Consider the following 20,580-nt stretch of genomic DNA (forward strand, 5'->3'; position numbering starts at 1 on the left):
ATTTAAGTAACAAGACATTTCTTGCAATGGTAGGAGATATGTGGATTAATCATTTCACACTGCAAAGAATTTTGAATACTATATACAATACATGTATTTATTGAATTTTTTTTTTTTACTCTAAAAGGACATGTCCTGATGTTTAAGGATGCAGGGGATTGAAGTAGTTTTATGATTGGCTGAACAAGTAATTTTAAGAACCAACCATATTTTGTTGTTTCCTCTGAAGGTTGTTTAGGTTTTAGTAATTTGTCACTTGTCACCATCCTACTAAGAATTGTATCATTTGAAATGTACCTTGAATGGTGCATTGTAGGTACTCAAGGTATTTTTTCCATGTCCCCTTCTCTTGCATTCTGTTATTTAACTTGGCATCCATTCGTCTCAAATTCCCTCAGTTTAACCAAGTTAAATGTTCACTTGTCATTGAGATTGAATACTTTAAGAACCATGAGTCTAGAAATGAGATTCAAGTCTTGTTTAACTTCATAATCTTTATGCTAATGTCCTAAATACGTAATAAATAAAACCAATGCACTTTTTCACAGTGTCAGTTCCATTGATTTTTTTTTTCTTGCAGTTGAACAGCAAGTTGGAAGCGGAGGTGGTGGTGGTGGTTCTACAACTTAGGATATTTGCATATTTATTTTAGTCCTCACGTAAATATTAGTAATTATCTTGTGATCTGTCATTTTTATGCAGAATGTGATATTTTCAGATTAATGTATAATGATCTGTATTGGTATGATTTAAATAATTGAATAGATTTCAGTCTTTTAATTAAGGTAACTGAGCATATTTGTAATGATTACAAATATAGCAAGTGTTTGACAATTTAGTGCTCTAGTCAGTGTTCTTCTTATCTGCTCAATTAGCAAACATATATATAACAGACATAATTCTTTGCCTACTGTTCATGCCTGACAATGCTATTGTTACAATTCAAAAAGTACACCCTTCCTAGAAGATGAACTTTTATTTTAGTATGTTCCAAGAATTGTACCAATAGGCAAGGATGAGTGCATGTTACAAATTTGATTCATCATCAGAATATCGTTTATTAATGTGTGTAATATTTAGACCATCACCTTTCATGCAGGAGTATTGTTCTTGCAACCTGGAATTGGCTATTGAAACTTCGTAGCAAGGTAGTTAACTGTGGTAAGAGGGCGAGTGATGGGAAACCTGCACTCATCAAGCACTTTTTCTTTGACTACTGGTGAGGACTCTGGCTGTATACTCCTGCCGACTGTAAAGTTGAAATTTTTAATCTTTTTCATTGTATGTATGGTGTATGGTATTTTTTGTTCACCATGAATTTGAAAAAGAAAAGTGAATAATAAATGTGTAAAGGACATAAGCAGGTGCCAATCAACATATGTGCTTGTTATTATAATCATCATAGGCCCCAGCCTACGCTCATGAACAGTATGTACTGCCCTTGGAGTGTATAGTGTTGAAGAGCAGCAGCTTGGCTGTTGTGGCATGTCAGTAAGCAGGGATATGGATTCTCTTCACTTTTGTCAATTAGCAAGGCAGATGCTTGAGGAGGAAGTTCAGTTCATATCCTGTATATTCCCTATTGCCTAGCTACCATAGGGACAGAGTGGTTATTACACATTCTCTTAGCAGAAAGGCTGTTTGAGTGTTGGGTAACTCCACGATTGGTCTGATTGCCATGCAGCTTAGCATGGAACTCCTGGTGTTCTGCTCCCCAGTGCTAGCTCCCTGGGCAGCTTTGGAAGGCACCTTGCAACACCTCTTGGACAATCTGGATGGTTACACCTTTCCTCTAACCTGATCTGCTATGTTGATCACACTAGGGCTGAGACTGACACTGGGTGACATCCTGTCAAGTGGTTTCCTAATCTGTTCACCGTCTTGGTTAAGGTACATAGAGAGATTCACTTATGGTCTACTCTATCGGCTACATGTAGAGAGTATCATTGGTTGGTACAAACCCCCCGAAGCTACAAGCTTGGAGGTTATCCAGCAGTTCCCTCGAGATGTTTTCATTGCAAGAGATATCAAGGTACCTCAAAGAACCTCACTTAAAGCATATACTAGGGAAATGGACTAAGTTATGTGTTCAGTGTTATAGAGGAGTCTCTCCAGGTAAAGCTTCTGTTCATGGATCATTAACTTTTTTGACCAATTAAGACAGGCTTTTCTCAGGGTCATTAACTTTGTCGACCTACATCAAGACAAACTTTTCTCAAGTTTCCACAGTGAAAAGCTGTCACTCTTGCTTACCCCAAATCTTCAGACTGAAGGGCATAGATCACTGATTCGGTAGTTTATTTTTTCTTTTTTTCTTTTTACTGGCCATATTTTTAGCTGAACATCAACAAGAAAAAGGAGTAGCAATACTTGAAATGTTCCAAGTTTATGGACTTTATTGAATAATTGTTATTTTTCTATTTACAAAGTAAATTACAAACAGAACTACACACAGAAGTCTGAAAGGTAACATTGGTACATTTGTTGTGGAATGTGGGCTCTATTGTCATTTATTTATGTCTGGATCATCATCATGCCCAGGCAAAAAAAATTATGCTAAATGTTTAGGATGGTGTCAATAAAGAAGTTCTGTTCTTTTTTCTTCACCATGAAATTTTCAGTCGTACAAACGAATACAAAATTGAAATTTGGCATTCTTTTTTTCTTTTTTACTTTTGTACAAATTCAGTCCTATTCTCGTGAGTGAGCAACGATCATAGATCGAGATGGAAGTCACTTATACATAATTATGATATAACAATAAATACAAAATTCTCATCGAGTGAATTCCCTTACAACATGACATACAAAAGTTACGGTGAAAAAACCTGAAGACATCAAAATACATCTGGCAGCTTATCAATAACATTACTAAACATATATTAAAAAATATCACCTGTATCATCAAACATCTTGTAGTCATATGCATCACTCGTGCCAAGGGTAACATCTACAACATGTTGTGCATTGCTAACGTATTCTGACAATGGCATAATTTTCGTGAAAAAAAAAATTAAGAGCCCATATCAGTCAAGAGGTTTCCATACGATGCCCAATTATCTTCATAATTATTTACAAAGAAAAAAAGTGAAAGGCACACTAATCTATATGGCCTCAATATAAATATTTCTTCCATTTCACTTAAGCACCCAAGTATATTTGCAGTTAGTGCTTGACTAGTTTTGTAATGACATTTTTTACTTCTTTAGCAGTGCAATAATGTTAACAATCCAAAAATAAAGAAACCTGTATGATTACTCTTTAGCGTTATGTCACATCTCCAATAAAGAAACTGCTAAAGTTTCTTTGGAATAAATGAAAAAAAAATAAGGATTTGTTTTTAATAAACATCCCCTCGACTTTCACAGTTGTGTCACTACATTCACAGCGACTTTCTTTAGCCAATTATTAAAGCTATAAAATTAATGTGGCTGAAGTGCTCATGTTCAATAACAAATATATAAAAAGGATATTGGTTTAAAAATCAAGGTGTGCTTTCATTCGTCAAAATATTATTTCATAAGTACTCTCCATGGCACAGCTGCTGAGTAATTGACACTGGCTTAATGTAATAGAAAGGACCAGTGAGTTGCTTGACATACAAGCAGAAACTGGCCTTTAAATTCTATCAACCGTTTGGTAAGAAAAGTTTTCTACAAGTCTAAAAACTACTTACCAAATGCTATTTTTTTCAATAAGTTGCCTTGAATCTACTCCCGTCATTGAAAGAAAATTGTATAGAATCCTAACAAGAACATTGGTTAACAATTATCTGAATGTCCCTAGGGTTTTCTTCTGGACAAAATAAAACTTTCATATTTAGGTAAATCTAGCACAAAATTAATGAGAAACCAATGATACTAATTTTCTAAATTTGTGCCAACTTAACAATATTAAATCTACTGCAGAATTCTTAACACTGTACTTTGATTCACAATGAGATTGGGTAAGGGGGAGGACAGACTTTGCCCTTCATTATACATACCAACAAATCTTTCAAGATTATTGTACACGCTGGGAGAGAGAATTAGAAATAACAAGGGCAAATGAGATCATTTGCAATGTTGTGCTTTATGTACTATCAGTGAATATTGTAGCTTTTGCTGTGCACTTTCCATAGCCGTTAAATTACGTTTAGCTACCAGAATGTGGAGAAATTAAATGCCTTGAAGATTACAGTTCGCAGGTTGAAACATTGTAAATTCTGTCAATACTGTATACATTTTAGAATCAAACAGAATTCAGCAAACCCAATCTTCTTTTACACAGAAGGCACTTTTACATTACATCAAACACAGTAGAATAAAGTGACAGTTTATGAAGATTTTGTTGAGAAAAATTCAGGGTAAGCAGGAATGGATATAACTGAAATTTCACAACAGTCTCAAGCACTTTTAGCATTCATACACATCAAAAATATATTAAGAGAATTTTTCACCTGTTACCATATATCACAAAATTTTTAACTACATTATTAGGGATCGGGTCCATTGTTTCCTTACGTAATGACTCCTAATGCCTTTATTACATTTTCCATTTTCATAAACTTGCACCATTCACTTCAGTCTTGATTTTTGGAAGCAATACAGCCATTCCTCCTCAATGACAGGTAAAATTATGAGGAGTCAATTCTGAAACCTTATCAACAATATCAACTTACAACGTATATTACATGCGACATCTATACAATATACCCCTCGTTACTGGTTGTACGGGACTAGTAGGGTAGTGCAAGTTATAAATCAGATACGATTTCAAAATTGATGCCCAACTGCTCTCTGCTTTTGTTTGTGAATAATGATGAAACCCTGTTTTACTGCAGCTGCTGCTATCTCTTATCAAACACCACAGGCTTGTATTCTCCTGATTTGAGACTCAAACCGCCCAAGGCTGTTGTGCCATCCTTTCCAATGTACAACTGCAAACCAGATGCTGAAATAAATAAAAAAAGTCATTAATCATTTCCATTATAAAGTATGTTAAAACTAACAGTTCACAGAAACAAACTATGCAGCTAGTAACTGAATGAACTATTTCACAACCATAAAGGTTTACTAGGTGAGTTGGAAAATCTCAAGTTATGGCAATGCACCAAAGATCCCAGAGAAATGATAATCCACCAATGTAATTTCCAGAATGTCTGAAGCTGAAGGGTAGAGAGGAGCTACTTAAGTTTTATTGTGAGTCTGTTTAGTAATGAACTTCAAACAAATTTCTGACCAGTCTGTGACAAAAAAATATGGCCTTGTCAGTGAGATATATCCTCAGTAACATGGGTGGGATATGTTCCATTATTGCAAGATTTTACTGAACAGTTCAATTATAGCTTGAATGAATACAGAATAAATATCCCTTCCCCAGTATGATAAAAAAAAGTCCATAAAACAGATACAGAGCCACAAAAATTCCATCTTGAAAAAGTTAATCCTATGTATAGTCAAAAACACATTTTAATCACATCCCTGACACATTGGCTTAATTGTACTTCCCAGTTTTTACAAGGAATTTCTTGCTATTCAATATACCACTTAGTCCATGACATGTACTGTATTATAAAAAAAAAAAGTTCAGCCTTACTCTACTTGAAGCGATACATTTATAATTTTCTTACTTTCAGCAGAGTCATCTGGTTTTAGTGACTCTAACTTAGTGTCTTCAAAAAGTTGATTGATGATGTCATTAGCATCAACACGGGTCGCATCAACTCTGGATTCTTTATTAGCTTCGGTGCTGGAATTCTTGGCACGACTTACTGCTGTACGTTCCAATGACCCTCCATCACTCATGCCACCTGAACCTGCACTGCTACTTCTGGAAAGAAAAATAAATAAATAAATGCAGCTAACAAAAATTTTGGATTTGCAGCAAGGTTTTTGTTATAAAAGGTATTATGTGCTTCTCAAAACTCAATCATGATTGAGTGTTTAATCTATGCTCTTCCTTACGAAATTTCTGCCCAAGTCAATATTTTTTGAAGAATAACAATACATGATAACCTTCAAAAGTATATAGTGTGTAAGTTGTATTTGTAAATATAAATGGAGCACTTCAACATGATAAGCAAGATTTCTTAATATGAGATAAAGGAAATAAAACACCAAAACAAGAGGGATATTTGACTGCCTACATTACTTTATTACATATACTGTACCCATAATCTATAGATGTTCAGCTACTACGTAGCTATACTGTATGGAGATTAAAAACAGCCTTTTGAGCAATACCTTGTCACAGCCTCATACTGACACTATTTAAACCATTTGAACATTTCAAAAGAATATTCCTATGGAGAACATTTACTATTATCTCTCAGTTTGCAAAATTGAAATATGGACAAAAACTCATCCAAATGATACATAAAGAGAGAGCAAGGAGATATAAAGATACTATGAAAATTATAAACAGACACCATTTAGTCTTCCAAATAGTTGCTGTGCTAACACTGGATTTTGATGTTGCAGTATGGTTTATGGGATACACAAGTGGATGGGTCTCAAGTTTCTAAAGTGGGCCTTCACATCTACCAACCATCCAAAGAGAAAACATGTTCAACACTTGACACTCATAGGTCCTTTTGTATTTACTGCTGTGGATAGTCCTTTGCAAAGAATATGAGGGATAGGATAACCTTTAAGATGACTTATCCAGAAGGCTGTACAGTAGTTTCTAGACTACAGTTTTGGTATTGTAAAGAAACTTGTTATATTTGGCTGGCATTGTTACCTTTACCTAATGTTATATACCATTTAATGAATGGTAGAAGGCTAAATGTCCTGGCAGACTTTCGATCTAGAATTCTTAAGGTTACTTTCCATAATGAGAGCTATTAAAATTTACTAAAAATTGCATTAAAACAGTTGATTTACAATGGGCATTTGGGAAAACCTTTCAAACAAAATAGTAGCATTGTGTAAAAGAAAAGTTTACCCCAAGTAATTAACCAAAAAAACAAGGGCCAATTTAAATCAGGAAAAGTAGAACCATCAAGTAAATGTACAGAAAACGGGTAAAGGCAACAAGAAAAAATATCCTTCAGTACTGAGCAGAACTGCAAGTGTCAACAACAATTCAAGTAAAGCTATATTTCCAGAAAAAAAAGTCGGAATTATCCACATCTACGAACGAGTATGATGTCCCATTAAAGAATTATTAATGAAAAATAAAATTTACTCAGATAAAAATGTTACTTTAGTAAACCAGTTTCGTTAGTCTGATGAGCGTGGCGCTTACCAAAGCACTGAAAAAAAGTCAAGCCCACCTCAGTGTAAAAATGAGCATCTTTCAAAAACTAAACTAATAAAAATGTCTTTACAGGAAAGGCAATTGCTACATAAATCAACCTATTGTTGTGAACTTCAAGAGATATTTTGCCCATAAAAGAGAAATGTCCTGCACCAAGTTGATATGAGGGGTGTCATACCAGCCAAGTAAAGAACTATGTAGTAGAAATAAATACTCAATATTACCTTAAATTTTCAATGTTTTGATATGCTGTAGTCCCATCAACTATGCACTCTCACATAATGAAACAAAGTCATTGCACCTCAGTTTCATGGGTCTACTTCACAATCATATCAACTTTCCAAGAACAAAAGATCAATTTACATCAAAGACTTATTGTTCAGGAAATACTAAATACAATGTGTCCTCAGCTTACAGCAGGGGATCTGTTCCAGCGCCGTGCCAGTTGATTTCTGTCGCAAGTACTTTTTTCACCGTTAACGGTGCTTTAACAGCGGTCACAGCACTGTAACTTGATGTTACATGAAATTACAGGGTATGAGCCCTGCTAACTTGATGCCTATTCTTGCTGTTAGTGTTGTAGACGGAGCTTATGGCACCGTAACCTGATGTAACATCAAGTTACGGCGCTGAAAAAGCATCGTAAGATTGAACTAAGCATTAAAAATCTTACAGTCCTTGTTAAAGGATTACTTACAATATCATCCCGATTTTTTTGGAAGCACAAACATTAAGGTTAGTGACTATTGCAAGGTCCTTTTCACAAATTCTCATTTTAGTGTATCAGCATAAGAAACCACCTGTCAACTTTAAAAGTTATTGGTAACTTAACAACAAAATTCCTACAATTTTGTAGTTCTTCACTTACTGTGCAGCAGATATTTTGAATGATAATTAGTTAAATAAGACCAACTAGGTGGCAAGGTTTATTTTGATTTGATTTGAATTTGTGAAATTAAGCTGCCAAGCCAAGCACTAGAGCATTATTTGGCCAATAAGCACCTGAGACTGAAAAGAAGTTGCAGTGGTTGGACAGCTAGATAAAAAAAAAATCCAAAAAATAAAGAAGTCTAAGATTAAAGGTAGAACTGGGAGAAAATCCCACAGTTACACATTAAGAATTAAGAAAAGCGGGAATAAGGTTAAAGTAAAATGCTAAAAAGTGGGTGAAACTTGCAACCAAAGGGAAGCTGCAAACAACCTTCAATAATGCCTACAGTGCACTTAATGAGGTGAACTGACAGCAATGTAGAGGGTGACAATGGAAAAGTTAAGTATATCTTAAGTTTTATCAGACCATTGAGCTGATTAACAGCTCTCCTAGAGCTGGCCCAAAGGATTAGATATTTTTACATGGCTAGGAACCAACTGGCTACTTAGCAATGGGACCTACAGCTTATTTTGGGATCCGAAAAACATTGAGAAATAAATTCCTCTGATTCTGCATTGGCAGAGCTGGGAACTGGTGACAATGGAACACTGTAATAACCTTCAGCATTGCTTACAGTGGGTGGCTCAAGGCACACACTGTTAAGAAATGGGTGCATTATCACCTCAGAGACAAACTGATTGCTATTTCCAATGCTCATCAAAATGAAGTGTGTAATCCAAGCTCCTAAGACCAATAATGTTCTCTCTGTAAAGTAGAAAACAGTTTTAATCTGCATTAAATGCAGGAAAGCTTGTTCAATTGTAAGGTCAACCCAAAAAGGCAAAATAGGGTCAATTTGAAAGAGCAGAATTGAAAAGTTACCATTGGGTATTTATAAAATAACCCTTGTAAATATCCCACAATGTACTGTAAACAAATCACACCAGGATCAAAAGGAACAAGTCCATGCATGTGTTTGTTCACATTTACATAATTTTGTTTCAGCAAATGCCTTGGTTACTCTGAAAAAGTAAATAATTTGGAAACAATGGTTGATATCTATGGAGTTGTAGAAGTGTTTTGTAAATTATTGAACTTCGTGTCACAAAATGCTGCAAAATTTTATTTATAAAATCACATCATCATAAGAATTTCATACCACAGAAGGTGAAGTGCACTCTGACTACTCAACTAATCAGTAACAAAATATTGAATTTACACAAAATTTAAATAACCACAGATTTAAAGAGTACATGCTCTTTCCAGCTCTTTAAAACTTTCCACCATTCACAGAAAATATTCTCTCCTATACTTCCACCATTCACAGAAAATATTCTCTCCTATACTAACATCAGCAGTAAGCTTTTCTCCCTTTCCATCTAGCTTGCACATTTATTTTCTGTAATCCCATCATCACAAATATAAATACTTATAATGTATTACCAGAAAGACCAAACATACCCTTGATTCAAACCTCATTAGTCTTTCTAATAACTAAACATGATTGCATTCAAATTTCAATTCCATCAATTGTGTGAGATTATCATTCTTAAAATTTTAAATACTATTTCTATACCAGTTATTCCTTTTAAAACACTAAGGTTTTATTTCTTAAAATATTCAAATTAACATCTCTGGCCATTTTTCCTGAGATATGCTTACAACTGAAAACTGCAGTCTGTACATAATTTTTCCATTCAACTTCCCGACTAAAGTAAGCAATCCAATGTTCCTCTGACTTTAGTAATTTCATCTATGTCCATTCTTAACTCCCCCTCCCCCACAATTAGCTATTCTAGTTTGTAAAATAATAAATAATTATATGGTACAGTTCATACATTATCACCCTTACTGTAAATCTCAAACATTCCAAGTTATTATTGTTACTAATCTACTTTCTATGTTATTGTTATATTTCATGTTTTCCAGCTACCAATATAACTGCTTTCTTATCCCTGGGACTTCTAACACCAAATAATTTACAATCAACCTCACTTCCTTTGAAAATCAGACTTATTTACATCGTAACACATATCTGTCAACAGTTTCATAGCTACGGTCAATAAATAATAAGGCAAAACGTTCAGTAATGGAGTAGTAACAAAAATTACATTCATAAAATTTAGCCATTCTAACTTCTTGCTTTCCTAATTCCAAGCTTTATGTATAATTCTCGGACTTTGCCTTAATTCCCACGATCTGGCCCCTTCTTCACAATTTTCACTTTCTATCTGGGCTACACATTATCAATCCTTCAACAAAAGTTTTCATTTGGCATGTACAGGAAGTCATCCAACATAAAACACACCAAAACTTAATCAACCAATCACTCCAACAACCAATCACGCTCACTCTTGCTGTACTTACAGTCACCTACTGAATTTGTTTTTAATAGCTAAAATGCATTCAAGTATAAGGGATTATCTACTTCATACGGATGTTCATTAACTTCTCCCTCAAAGTATTAATTATTTATTGCAATAATAACCGACAAATAACGTTAAAAAACAAAGGTGGTCTTGTTAATTACTGAATCCAGCAATATGAGAAGCAAGTAGTACACAAATTCTCAGGTACATACAAAATCCAATACAGTACTTCTGCTATAAATTTCAGTAAAAAAAAAATAATAAATAAATAAATTACCAGCTCAGAAATCAGGGGTAACAAATTCAAATAGTCTACAATATATTTATAGTATAATCACAATTTATTAAAGTGAAGCCTACCACCAAACCTTGACACATGGAGATCCTAGTAATAATTGTTTCTTGCTTCCCAAAATTGTAATTTAATTCAGAACTAGACATTTCTAGGTCACAAGTTTTCTTTCATTAAATTGAAGTTTGGTTTTTGAGAAGTATATAAATAATCTCAAAGAGGGAAATAAGGCAGTTGGATAACATTTAGGCATGTCTTAAATTAATGACTGGTATGTCAATGGTAATAAATTCACATAAAAAATAAAGATATGAAAACCCATTCCTTTATGAGAAAAAATGTGTATCTAGTTTTACTCTCCTTTAGTTTTGTTTTAATAATTTTAATATGTAATCTATTTTAATTACCTTCTCCACAGAATACTACACTATGATTCCTTGTCCAACATGAAAAGATATCCCTTTCAAACTTATGCTTATTCTTTAATTAACATAACATATCCTGTTTCTTGTCATTTCTGATGATCCTTCAGTTTATAATGAAACAAACTTTGCCTTAACCTTTCCTCAAGTTAAGTATATCTTAGTTTTACCAGACCACTGAGCTGATTAACAGCTCTCCTAGAGCTGGCCCGAAGGATTAGATACTCTTACGTGGCTAGGAACCAACTGGTTACCTAGCAACGGGACCTACAGCTTATTGTGGGATCCGAACCACATTATATAGAGAAATGAATTTCTATCACCAGAAACAAATTCCTCTGGTTCCGCGTTGGCCGAGCCAAGAATCGAACTTCGGACCAACCACGATTGGTGGCCGAGCGTGAAACCTTTCCTCAAAAATACGCTTTACTGTATCTTTGGTGAATTATCTGATAGCACTGCAATTAAGGGGCGTTGTCTCAGTACCATGAATTAAATCTGATCCTTCAGGCCACTTATTTCTGAAATACCCACTCTAGTCTTAATTTGGATTCCATTTCTAACTTAAAATATCTCTCCTATGTTTCTTACAACTGCTACTAGTTTCTACTAAGTCCACTATATGATCTAGCTAGCACAAGAATAAATTATTGGTGGAAATCTGGAATCTCAACCCTAGGATCAGGGTAATCTAAGAATTAGGAAATAAAAACTTAAAAAGGCAAACAATTTACAGTCTCTTATAATGAACCAAGTGGACATGCCATAGTTTACAAAACATCCAAGGAGCCTCAAAAATAAGAGTAAAACTGACAAACAAAAGGCGCTTCCTTTATCTGCTTGTTCCACAAGTGGCATTTATTATGCTAATTATTTCACCATGTAAAATCAGGCATTCAACCAAAACCTGAAGCTTTAAGAAAAATATAAGGATAGCTTTCAAGACGCAATGGTCTCAGGCCCTGGGATTAGAACGCTACGCAACCTGGATATAATGTTGTAGCTGTTACTTCAGCAATTATACTTATAGTATCTAAAGAATATCTGCACAGAAATTTCATATTTTGTGAGACATTTTAAATTTTAATTTGACAAATTATGTCCTAGTAGCCAAAGCAGTAAATAAAGATTTATAAACTTTCTCAGAGTAATATGAGATTAGTATACCATTACTGTATTATTATTACGTATTAATATAAAGTAATTCAACCAGAGCAATACATACACATGTTGCGTATTTACACGCCACTTAAGTAAATGAAGTGTCCAAATGCAAAACTACACTATTAAGTAGAACTTGGATAGAAATACAATATATAAACTGTGACTTTTCCAGTATGAATGGAAGATAGATACAATAAAATGACTGAGAAAAAGATTTTTTTTATGTTGCATTTGTTATGAATTCATTCCATTTTTACACATGGAGTCCTAGTGCTGGATATTACTATAGCCTTTAATAAAAAATATTGAGTTTTCCTTTAATGTATGTAAGTAGTCATTTTTGGCTAGTCTAAGTAATAGTAAGAAAGGCTTGAAACAATTAAGGTTTCCACTGCTCAAACCAGGTAAACAGAATTGGTGTCAAACCATACTTCGGAAGAGAGGAAACATGACTATCACCAGAGGATTCCTCCCAAAAATTAATACAGTATTTTTTTGGGAAACCTTGTACTACACTGCATATTATTCTCCTGGCCACACTCACTGTCTTTGATATTACTACTGGACAAAGGGACTTCGTAGAGTATAAGGCCATGCTTATGAAAGTGATCTACTTAACCAAAGAGGGATGATATTATGAACAAATAATTGAAAAGGGATTGAAATAATCCATTCCTAAGAAATGTAAGAGCTTTGATAAATTTGATGTGTTAGGTAACTGATAATTGCTCTACCTGTACCGTAATGGCATTGTGTAACATTTGTTCCTTTACCTGTGTATGGTATGGAGCCACTCAATGAGAAACACTGATGTCTGTACGAAACAGAAATTTGTTACGGTGTCCAACTTGAAAATGTGGAAATAAATGACTATATGTCAAGAATGTCTTCTTTCAATCAAATTGATGTTGAAATATCTAATGTCTGGCCAAAGTTATATTCTAGAGACAGCTATGGTAAGAAAAATGTCAATTCAGTAAGAAGAAAAATGCAAGTAGTAATTTATTAATACATGAATGACTATATTAAAAGTGCATCCAGATAACTAAATTTTTAGTTAAATTTGTGCAAGTGTTTCAGGCACACAACGTGCAAGTAATGCTACTGCATGCTGCAGGCATTTTTTAACCGAGCAGATACGCATGTGCCAACGCAAGTTTCCACCACTGGAGGGAATCTCTTGGGATGGTCTGTTCATTACTTGCAACCTACTGTACTTGCTCTGAGCATTACTGAAAAGGTTTATGTTCACAGACTTGTGAACAGGGCTGGGCCTTGGTATTTTAATTTTGTATGTCAGTTTGTATCAGTTTAAATGAAAGTTTTGTTTTAGGACAGTACAAAGAACACCTAACCTACATATTTTGCAATATTAAAATGTACCTGTATTTCAAGTTTTCCCTGTTCTGTCCACAGCAAACAGATAAAAATCATACAATAGTACATTTGCTCATTTTTATGGTTCTTTTTAAGTTGCTTTACAGCCTCTGACACCTTGAAGATGGTGTCTGAGATACAATACTTTTTTGAAGCCTTGACATTTTATTGAGGCTACCATAATGATTTAGTTCTTGCCAGATAGCACAGTTATGGCAAAAGTTTTAGCCACAGGAATAATGGTTTCTTGCTTTACTGTACCTCACTGATACTGACATACTTGTGAAATTCTTAAGCAAGATATTTTAATCTTAAAACACTTTGATAACAGTATTTCTGTTGTGCTAAAAATGTCCTTTAATCCTCAACTATCATTTTCTTTTTCATCTGTGACAACAACCAAATGGAGCATCAAACTAAAGCACAAAATGAGAGGCTCCACCAACAGTTGTTCAAAATAGTTGAAACGTGGACACCTTGTGGCATGCATCTCATTCCTCTTGCAACTTGAGGCATGCCATTTCATTCCAAGAGGTATTAACTCGGTGCAAGAAAAAGTGCCAATGTCTACATGTACCTTATAATACAGTATAATGAAGCATGTGAACTGCACCTATGAAATCAACTTTAAGTACAAGACTGAAGAATACACTACCGAAATATCCACTAACAAAATATGCTCGTATTCTAATCAATGTCTTTAAGTAAAAGGTGACTTGCCGTCTAAAAAATGTTTAATTTGGAGGGATAATGACAATTAAATGTGTACATAAGAAACATCAGTAGCCTGCAGAATCTTCTATGTCCTCATGTCCCACACAAGAATCCTTAATTAAGCTAATACTAATAGGGTTGGAAGAGAAAGCAACAAGAGATTGCACCCTTGACTCCCACAAAACTATGGTAACATGTAAAAGTACATATCTCAAAGAAGAGCGCATGCTACAGGCCTACAAGAAAATTGAGACATTATAATTACATGAACTCAAATGAATTACCTTTATCATCTCTCATGTGAAAGAGAAAATAAAAATGTATACTATCATTTTTTCAACAGCAAATGCTGTTTAAATTAAAGTACATATTTTAGATTAAAAATAAAAAACATAATATTTCTTGATGATTCATGATATTTTATGGATACTAGCCATGAAAGTTCAGTTAGTTTTGCCAGGACTTCAAAGTGTCATGGTCCACAGTTCAACTATCTCTTATGGCTTGATAGATTTCACTAGCAAAACATGACCTTAACATCCATATTGGGTTTTGGGGACATGACAGTTCATTTTGCAGACCCATTAATAGCCACTTCCTAAGTCTTCCACTCCTATCTTAAAAGAGGTTTGGAGAGTGATCGAACACATATGCATGTACATATTTGGATTCTTTAAAACCTGTGTGCTGCAATGGCCTGCTCCTTACATCTGCCGCTAATAAGCGGCTCAACCTTTAAATGATACCTGGAATTGTTCATCTAAGTACCACTACTTTAAATATCTTGATATAACTTCTGTGATCCACAGTCCTATGATTTTTAAATATGAGCCATGTCTGTCACCAGCAATGGGCTGAAGTAATGCAGTCTTCTTTCACTGGTAAAGTTAGGTTAGGTTAACACTATACTGTATTATAATTTCCTTATCTTTTTAAAGAGAACAATGCAAGTCATAAGTTTTTACTCCAAAGAGTAATAAAGTGACCTCCCATTTCATGTCCTACAGCACACATACTATATGTTACATGATTAACTTAGGCAGCACTTTTTATATTGTTCAAAATATTTTGTCTGGTATAAATACACCTAGTATACATCATAACAAATTCACCTTAATTATTAATATGGTACAAATAAAAGTAAAGGTTTTATTATGTATTATCAATTAAAATGAAAACATTAAAAAATTTCTGAAAAATTGTTGCTAACCTGTTCTGCTGAATGGAATCCGTAACAACGGACAGTTTCCTGCTGGGTTTATCTGCATGCGCTGCTAAAGCTAGTGCGGACTGTAACATCTCGACAGACAACAAGGACTGTTGGGGTGAGGTCACGAAGGACCTCTGGTAGTCACTTATGTCTGCACAGAGACTTACAGAAAAGGATCCACAACGGGAAGGAAGAGGAGTAGACAGCATGGAAGAAGGGGCAGAGTCACTCAGGAAGGAGGAAAATTCATTGCTACACACCACTATGCTATGCCTTGCTGACTTGGTAGGGGTGTTAGTAACAGAGTGGGACTGGCCGCTAGGGATAACCCGTAACTGTCCAGACGAGTTAGAGGGTGGTAAGCCTTTAGGAGTTGGGTTAAGTTGGTTGTTAGTGATACTGGTGTCAGTAGGGCAGAGGTGAAAGCTTCTACGCTTGGAGGCAGAGTGGAGGTAGTGCGGTGACCAAACGGTGATGGAAGGAACACAGCTGTGTAAAACAACCAATCAATTCATGTACATAATATAAACACACCAACAAGAGCAACTTAACATTAAAACGTGAACTATGCAGTTACTACTCAAAGTGTACAGACTACTGTTAGTTTTTTTTTTTTTTTTGTCTTTCAGACCATGCAATTAGCAGTGCAACATGCTCTACTAAAAAAAGCTACAAACCTGATATGGCCTGATTTGTCAGACTGTGAGTTAATGGATGCATACCCAGAGGCATGAGAACCATGACTGGTGTTGGAGGAGTTTCTTGAATGGCCTGGAGCGTCTCCACCCCAGCCTTCTCCTCTTCGCCATCAGCAATAACTTCTGAAGTATAAATGAGCATGAATGGAATACAAATGCTTCTCATAAAAATAAGGCCATTTACTGAATTCCAGATAATAAACTTGACTTATCAAGCAGCTTCTATAATTTCAAAAAAATAGTACACATACTATGACAAAACATATGAAAACAATGTTTATGGACACAGTTAATTATTTTTATCATGTGGTTTCAAGTTATTCTGAGAGCAGCTGACCTTTGACTTTCTTGGTAAGAGAATCATAGCCAGACGAAGTAAGAGACGCTAAAGATCCCGATGTTGGTCTACTTGGCGGAACTTCTTCGACCCCAATATCTGTTGATGGCTGGTATTTAGTTCCCCTAGATGGTTGTCTGAAAAGTACAAAATACCATTGGACTGTATTATAACTTTTTTTTTTTTTAGAGCAAGGTATATATAACTATTTTAGCTCTTATGACAAGGTCTAATAATATTACTATCTACAATGAATTATAATATAATAATAATTAAGATGATAATGGTCAGGTAGTATCACCATCATCCCCAAATTATTGACATTATGTTTGATTTTCCTTTTAGAGGTTAGATCTACCAAGTTCTGTCCACACACTTTTAACACTTTAATGCTGAATTCCAATGTTTGATTATTAACAATACATACCAAAATTCCTGTGGGTTTACATCACTTATCATGTATACATGTTGCAGCTACCTTCATGTTCACATTTCCTTGAATAATATGAATATGGGGCATGTGCACAAACTCCAGTGCATTTAAACTCGACATTCAAAGGATATGTTCTTGATCCCAAACTAAGATAATAATATTAAAAACTTAAAAAAGTAACATGGCAAAAGTAGTAGCTTAAAACACACTTTTCCTTTTATTAAGGTCCTGTGGCATTTATTAATACTATACTCTGAGAATAATTCTTACACTTGCAGTGGGCAATAACTATACACTTCACATTTGCATGTATTATATACATATAGGCTACCAGTCTATATTAATCTTCTTTGTTATTTTCATGCACCGACTAATATGACGTTCCTTGAAAGGTTGCAAGCTAAGCTGATGGAATTTTGGCATTAATTCTGTGAAAATATGTGATAAATACAATAATAATTAGCTATTCATTCATATCATTCACATCCAGAGAATGAATTCTCAAATAAAATCTGTATCTTATAGAGCTTGACTTTGTTTTTATTTTTTCAGAGGCAGATTAACATCACAAAAGAGTCCATTGGCATTGACGCCCATTTTTCCTTATAGTGCCGACCTTCCTTAGAGCTGACACGGCCTTCTCGGAGTCTCATAAAAAAAAAGAAATAGAAAAATAACCAAACAGACAGACAGTACTTACGGCTTAAAGCAGGGATCCCCGGACAAGAGCGTCATGTCGACCGTGACTTTCAGCATGGAGTTGTGGAGGCGATGCTTGGAGTCGTAAGCTTCCAGCAGATATCTCTGGGAACCTCCAGAGCCGGCAAACTCCGCCAAGTTGACGTCGGCGTAACCTAACTTCTGGAAAGACTTCCCACCTCTCACTTCCTGCAACACGCACACGGAAAGTTTGTCGTCAATTTTCAGACACAACGCTTTGGCGTCATTTCAAAAGGGGATTCATTCTTGTTGTGACTCAAAACAACGTGGTCTTTTAAATGGGAATTTCTCTTGTTGACACAATACTACGTGGTGTTTATAACGAGGATTTTTTTTATGACTTGAAACTACGTGATTTTTAAACGAAGAATGATCCCTGTTGACTTGAATCCACGTGAATTCTAAAATGTGAATTTTTTGTTGCCTGCCTTGAACTTACGTGACTTCAAAGGGGATTATTCTTGCTCATTTGAAACTACGTGAATTCTAAACGGGGAATAATTCTTGTAGACTTGTAACTACATGAATTCTACAAAGGATTGTTCTCGTTGATTTGTAAATAAGTTAATTCTAAAAGGATTATTCTTCACCACTTGTAACTACGGGAATTCTAACCGAAGAATTATTCTGGCTCACTTAAAACCAAGTGAATTCTACAGCAAGCACTGCTACGGTGCCACATGAATGAAGAATTCGCGTTGCAATAAACGTATATAATTCCTAACAAGTGGCCGTTATTGTTGACCGTCAGCCTTGTAATTTCAAAAGACAAATTCTCGTTGAGAAACGTAAACTGTAAAACAATTGTTGTTGAAATAACATTGAATTTTTAAACGAAAATAATTCTGGTTAATGTTAAATTGTAAAATTCTGAGAGAAAAAAATGCATTAAAAAAACCTTAGATTTAAGTTTCACATGAGAGAGAGAGAGAGAGAGAGAGAGAGAGAGAGAGAAGAGAGGAGAGACTGAGTGAGAAGAGATAGAGAGAGAGAGAGAGAAGAGAGAGAGAGAGAGAGAGAGAGAGAGAGAGAGAGAGAGTGTCACGTTTTCAGAAGCCGCTCGGATCCAGTCATGAAGTCTTGTCAGCAACAATCCGCATGTCATCTTTCTGACTATTTTTGCTTGTTGATTTTTTCATCATCCATCTAATCTGTCAATTTAGTCAGCAGTTTTCGAAACTTTGGGCTCTATTTTCCCACATATTGGATTCTGTTGAAGGTTTGCTCTCTCTCTCTCTCTCTCTCTCTCTCTCTCTCTCTCTCTCTCTCTCTCTTAAGCTGGTATCACACTAGTCATTTCTTGCTCGTGGTTTTGGCCAGCATCCAGCCGATGCTCGCGAGCAAAAGTGTTGTATCGTCACACTAGGAACTCGTGGTTTCGAGGAGCCGTAGGAAAAAGTAAACAAAACTGATCATCTGATATCATCAGCAAGTTAATAAGCGTCTTGGGCCGGTTCCGCATGGATGCGCGCCCATTTCGAATTGAGGATAATTTAGGTCACTCCATCCGAGGACGAAAGCTAAGTGACTGGGTGTTCTAAATTGGAGTTTCCCAAAGAAAACGCCACCGGCTGCTGCTGGCCACGCACCAATCTTCCTCTTTGGGCACCAAGGAACTGCAATCGCTCCAAACCACTGCAATGCGGGGAGAGTGCCACTTAATAAGGAAATTCGCCGAAGGCGAGGCATTTATAATCCATAGATGGGCCCAGGACGTCTTAACAGGGCCAATCTGAGGCGAGGCAAATATGCATGAAGAGCCGTCAGAAATAGTCCTCATTTTCAAGTGAACAGTTTTGGTATAGAGAGAGAGAGAGAGAGAGAGAGAGAGAGAGAGAGAGAGAGAGAGAGAGAGGGGGGGGGGGGTACATAAGAATATTGCACTAAGATACCCTAAAAGAAATGGCTTAACAACCTGCAAAGAAAATTTGAGAAAAAATGGGCATGCGCTAGGAGCGATAGCATATTCTCCTCCGTTCCTCTCATTCTCCTCTCGCTCTCTCTCTCCTCCTCTCTCTCTCTCTCTCTCTCTCTCAGAAGATGAAGCGAGATAAGAAAAAGAAAAAAGGAATGGTTTGGTATATATATAAAGATTAAATATTTTAAAACTGGATACTCTTGAAGATTACGGAATACATGTGTTCCCATTCCGTACACCGATAAAAGCAAAGGAAAAGATAATATTTCTGTTTTAAGGTCTAAACAGGAAACAACTATGTCTAAGACTGTCCCTAAACACAGTGTGTCGCAAGGAAGTTATCAACCAAGCCAGAACAACCAACACACATCAACATTCCAAGTGAAAGCCGAAAGTCAAAGAGGAGAAAAAAAAAATTAAGTATACCTTAGTTTTACCAGACCACTGAGCTGATTAACAGCTCTCCTAGGGCTGGCCCGAAGGATTAGATATTTTTACGTGGCTAGGAACCAATTGGTCACCTAGCAACTGGACCTACGGCTTATTGTGGGCTCCGAACCATACTATATCAAGAAATTAATTTCTATCACCAGAAATAAATTCCTCTGATTCCGCGTTGGCCAAAGCCGGGATTCGAACTTCCGGACCACCGGATTGGCAGCCGAGCGCGAAAACCGCTCGTCCAACGAGGAACTGAGGAAGGATCATAAGACACGAAGAAGAAGAAGAAGAAGAAGAAGAAGAAGAAGAAGAAGAAGAAGAAATGTAAAACTGGTATTGGTCGCCACCACAAGCAACCATTACCATCTTCAG

General features: G+C 35.6%; 1 protein-coding gene and 1 pseudogene across 6 annotated transcripts in view; one reads left to right on the top strand and one right to left on the bottom strand.

The window, feature by feature from the left end:
- Positions 1–6,108, top strand: part of LOC135223528 (biogenesis of lysosome-related organelles complex 1 subunit 1-like) — an 86,321-nt gene extending 80,213 nt beyond the window's left edge. For 2 of the 6 annotated variants that reach the window (XM_064261999.1, XM_064262005.1), the window contains exon 5: positions 581–766. In XM_064261999.1, coding sequence (XP_064118069.1) covers positions 581–630 — 50 coding nt within the window. In that variant the 3' untranslated portion in view covers positions 631–766. Of the gene's footprint in view, positions 1–580; positions 767–5,617 lie in introns of those variants that run through there. The other 4 variants (XM_064262002.1, XM_064262004.1, XM_064262003.1 and 1 more) reach the window with 4 other exon arrangements.
- LOC135223940 (uncharacterized) overlaps positions 2,379–20,580 on the bottom strand; it is a 219,286-nt pseudogene continuing 201,084 nt past the window's right edge.

The sequence above is a fragment of the Macrobrachium nipponense genome, chromosome 10 (genome assembly GCF_015104395.2).
Source record: "Macrobrachium nipponense isolate FS-2020 chromosome 10, ASM1510439v2, whole genome shotgun sequence".
Taxonomy (NCBI): domain Eukaryota; kingdom Metazoa; phylum Arthropoda; class Malacostraca; order Decapoda; family Palaemonidae; genus Macrobrachium; species Macrobrachium nipponense.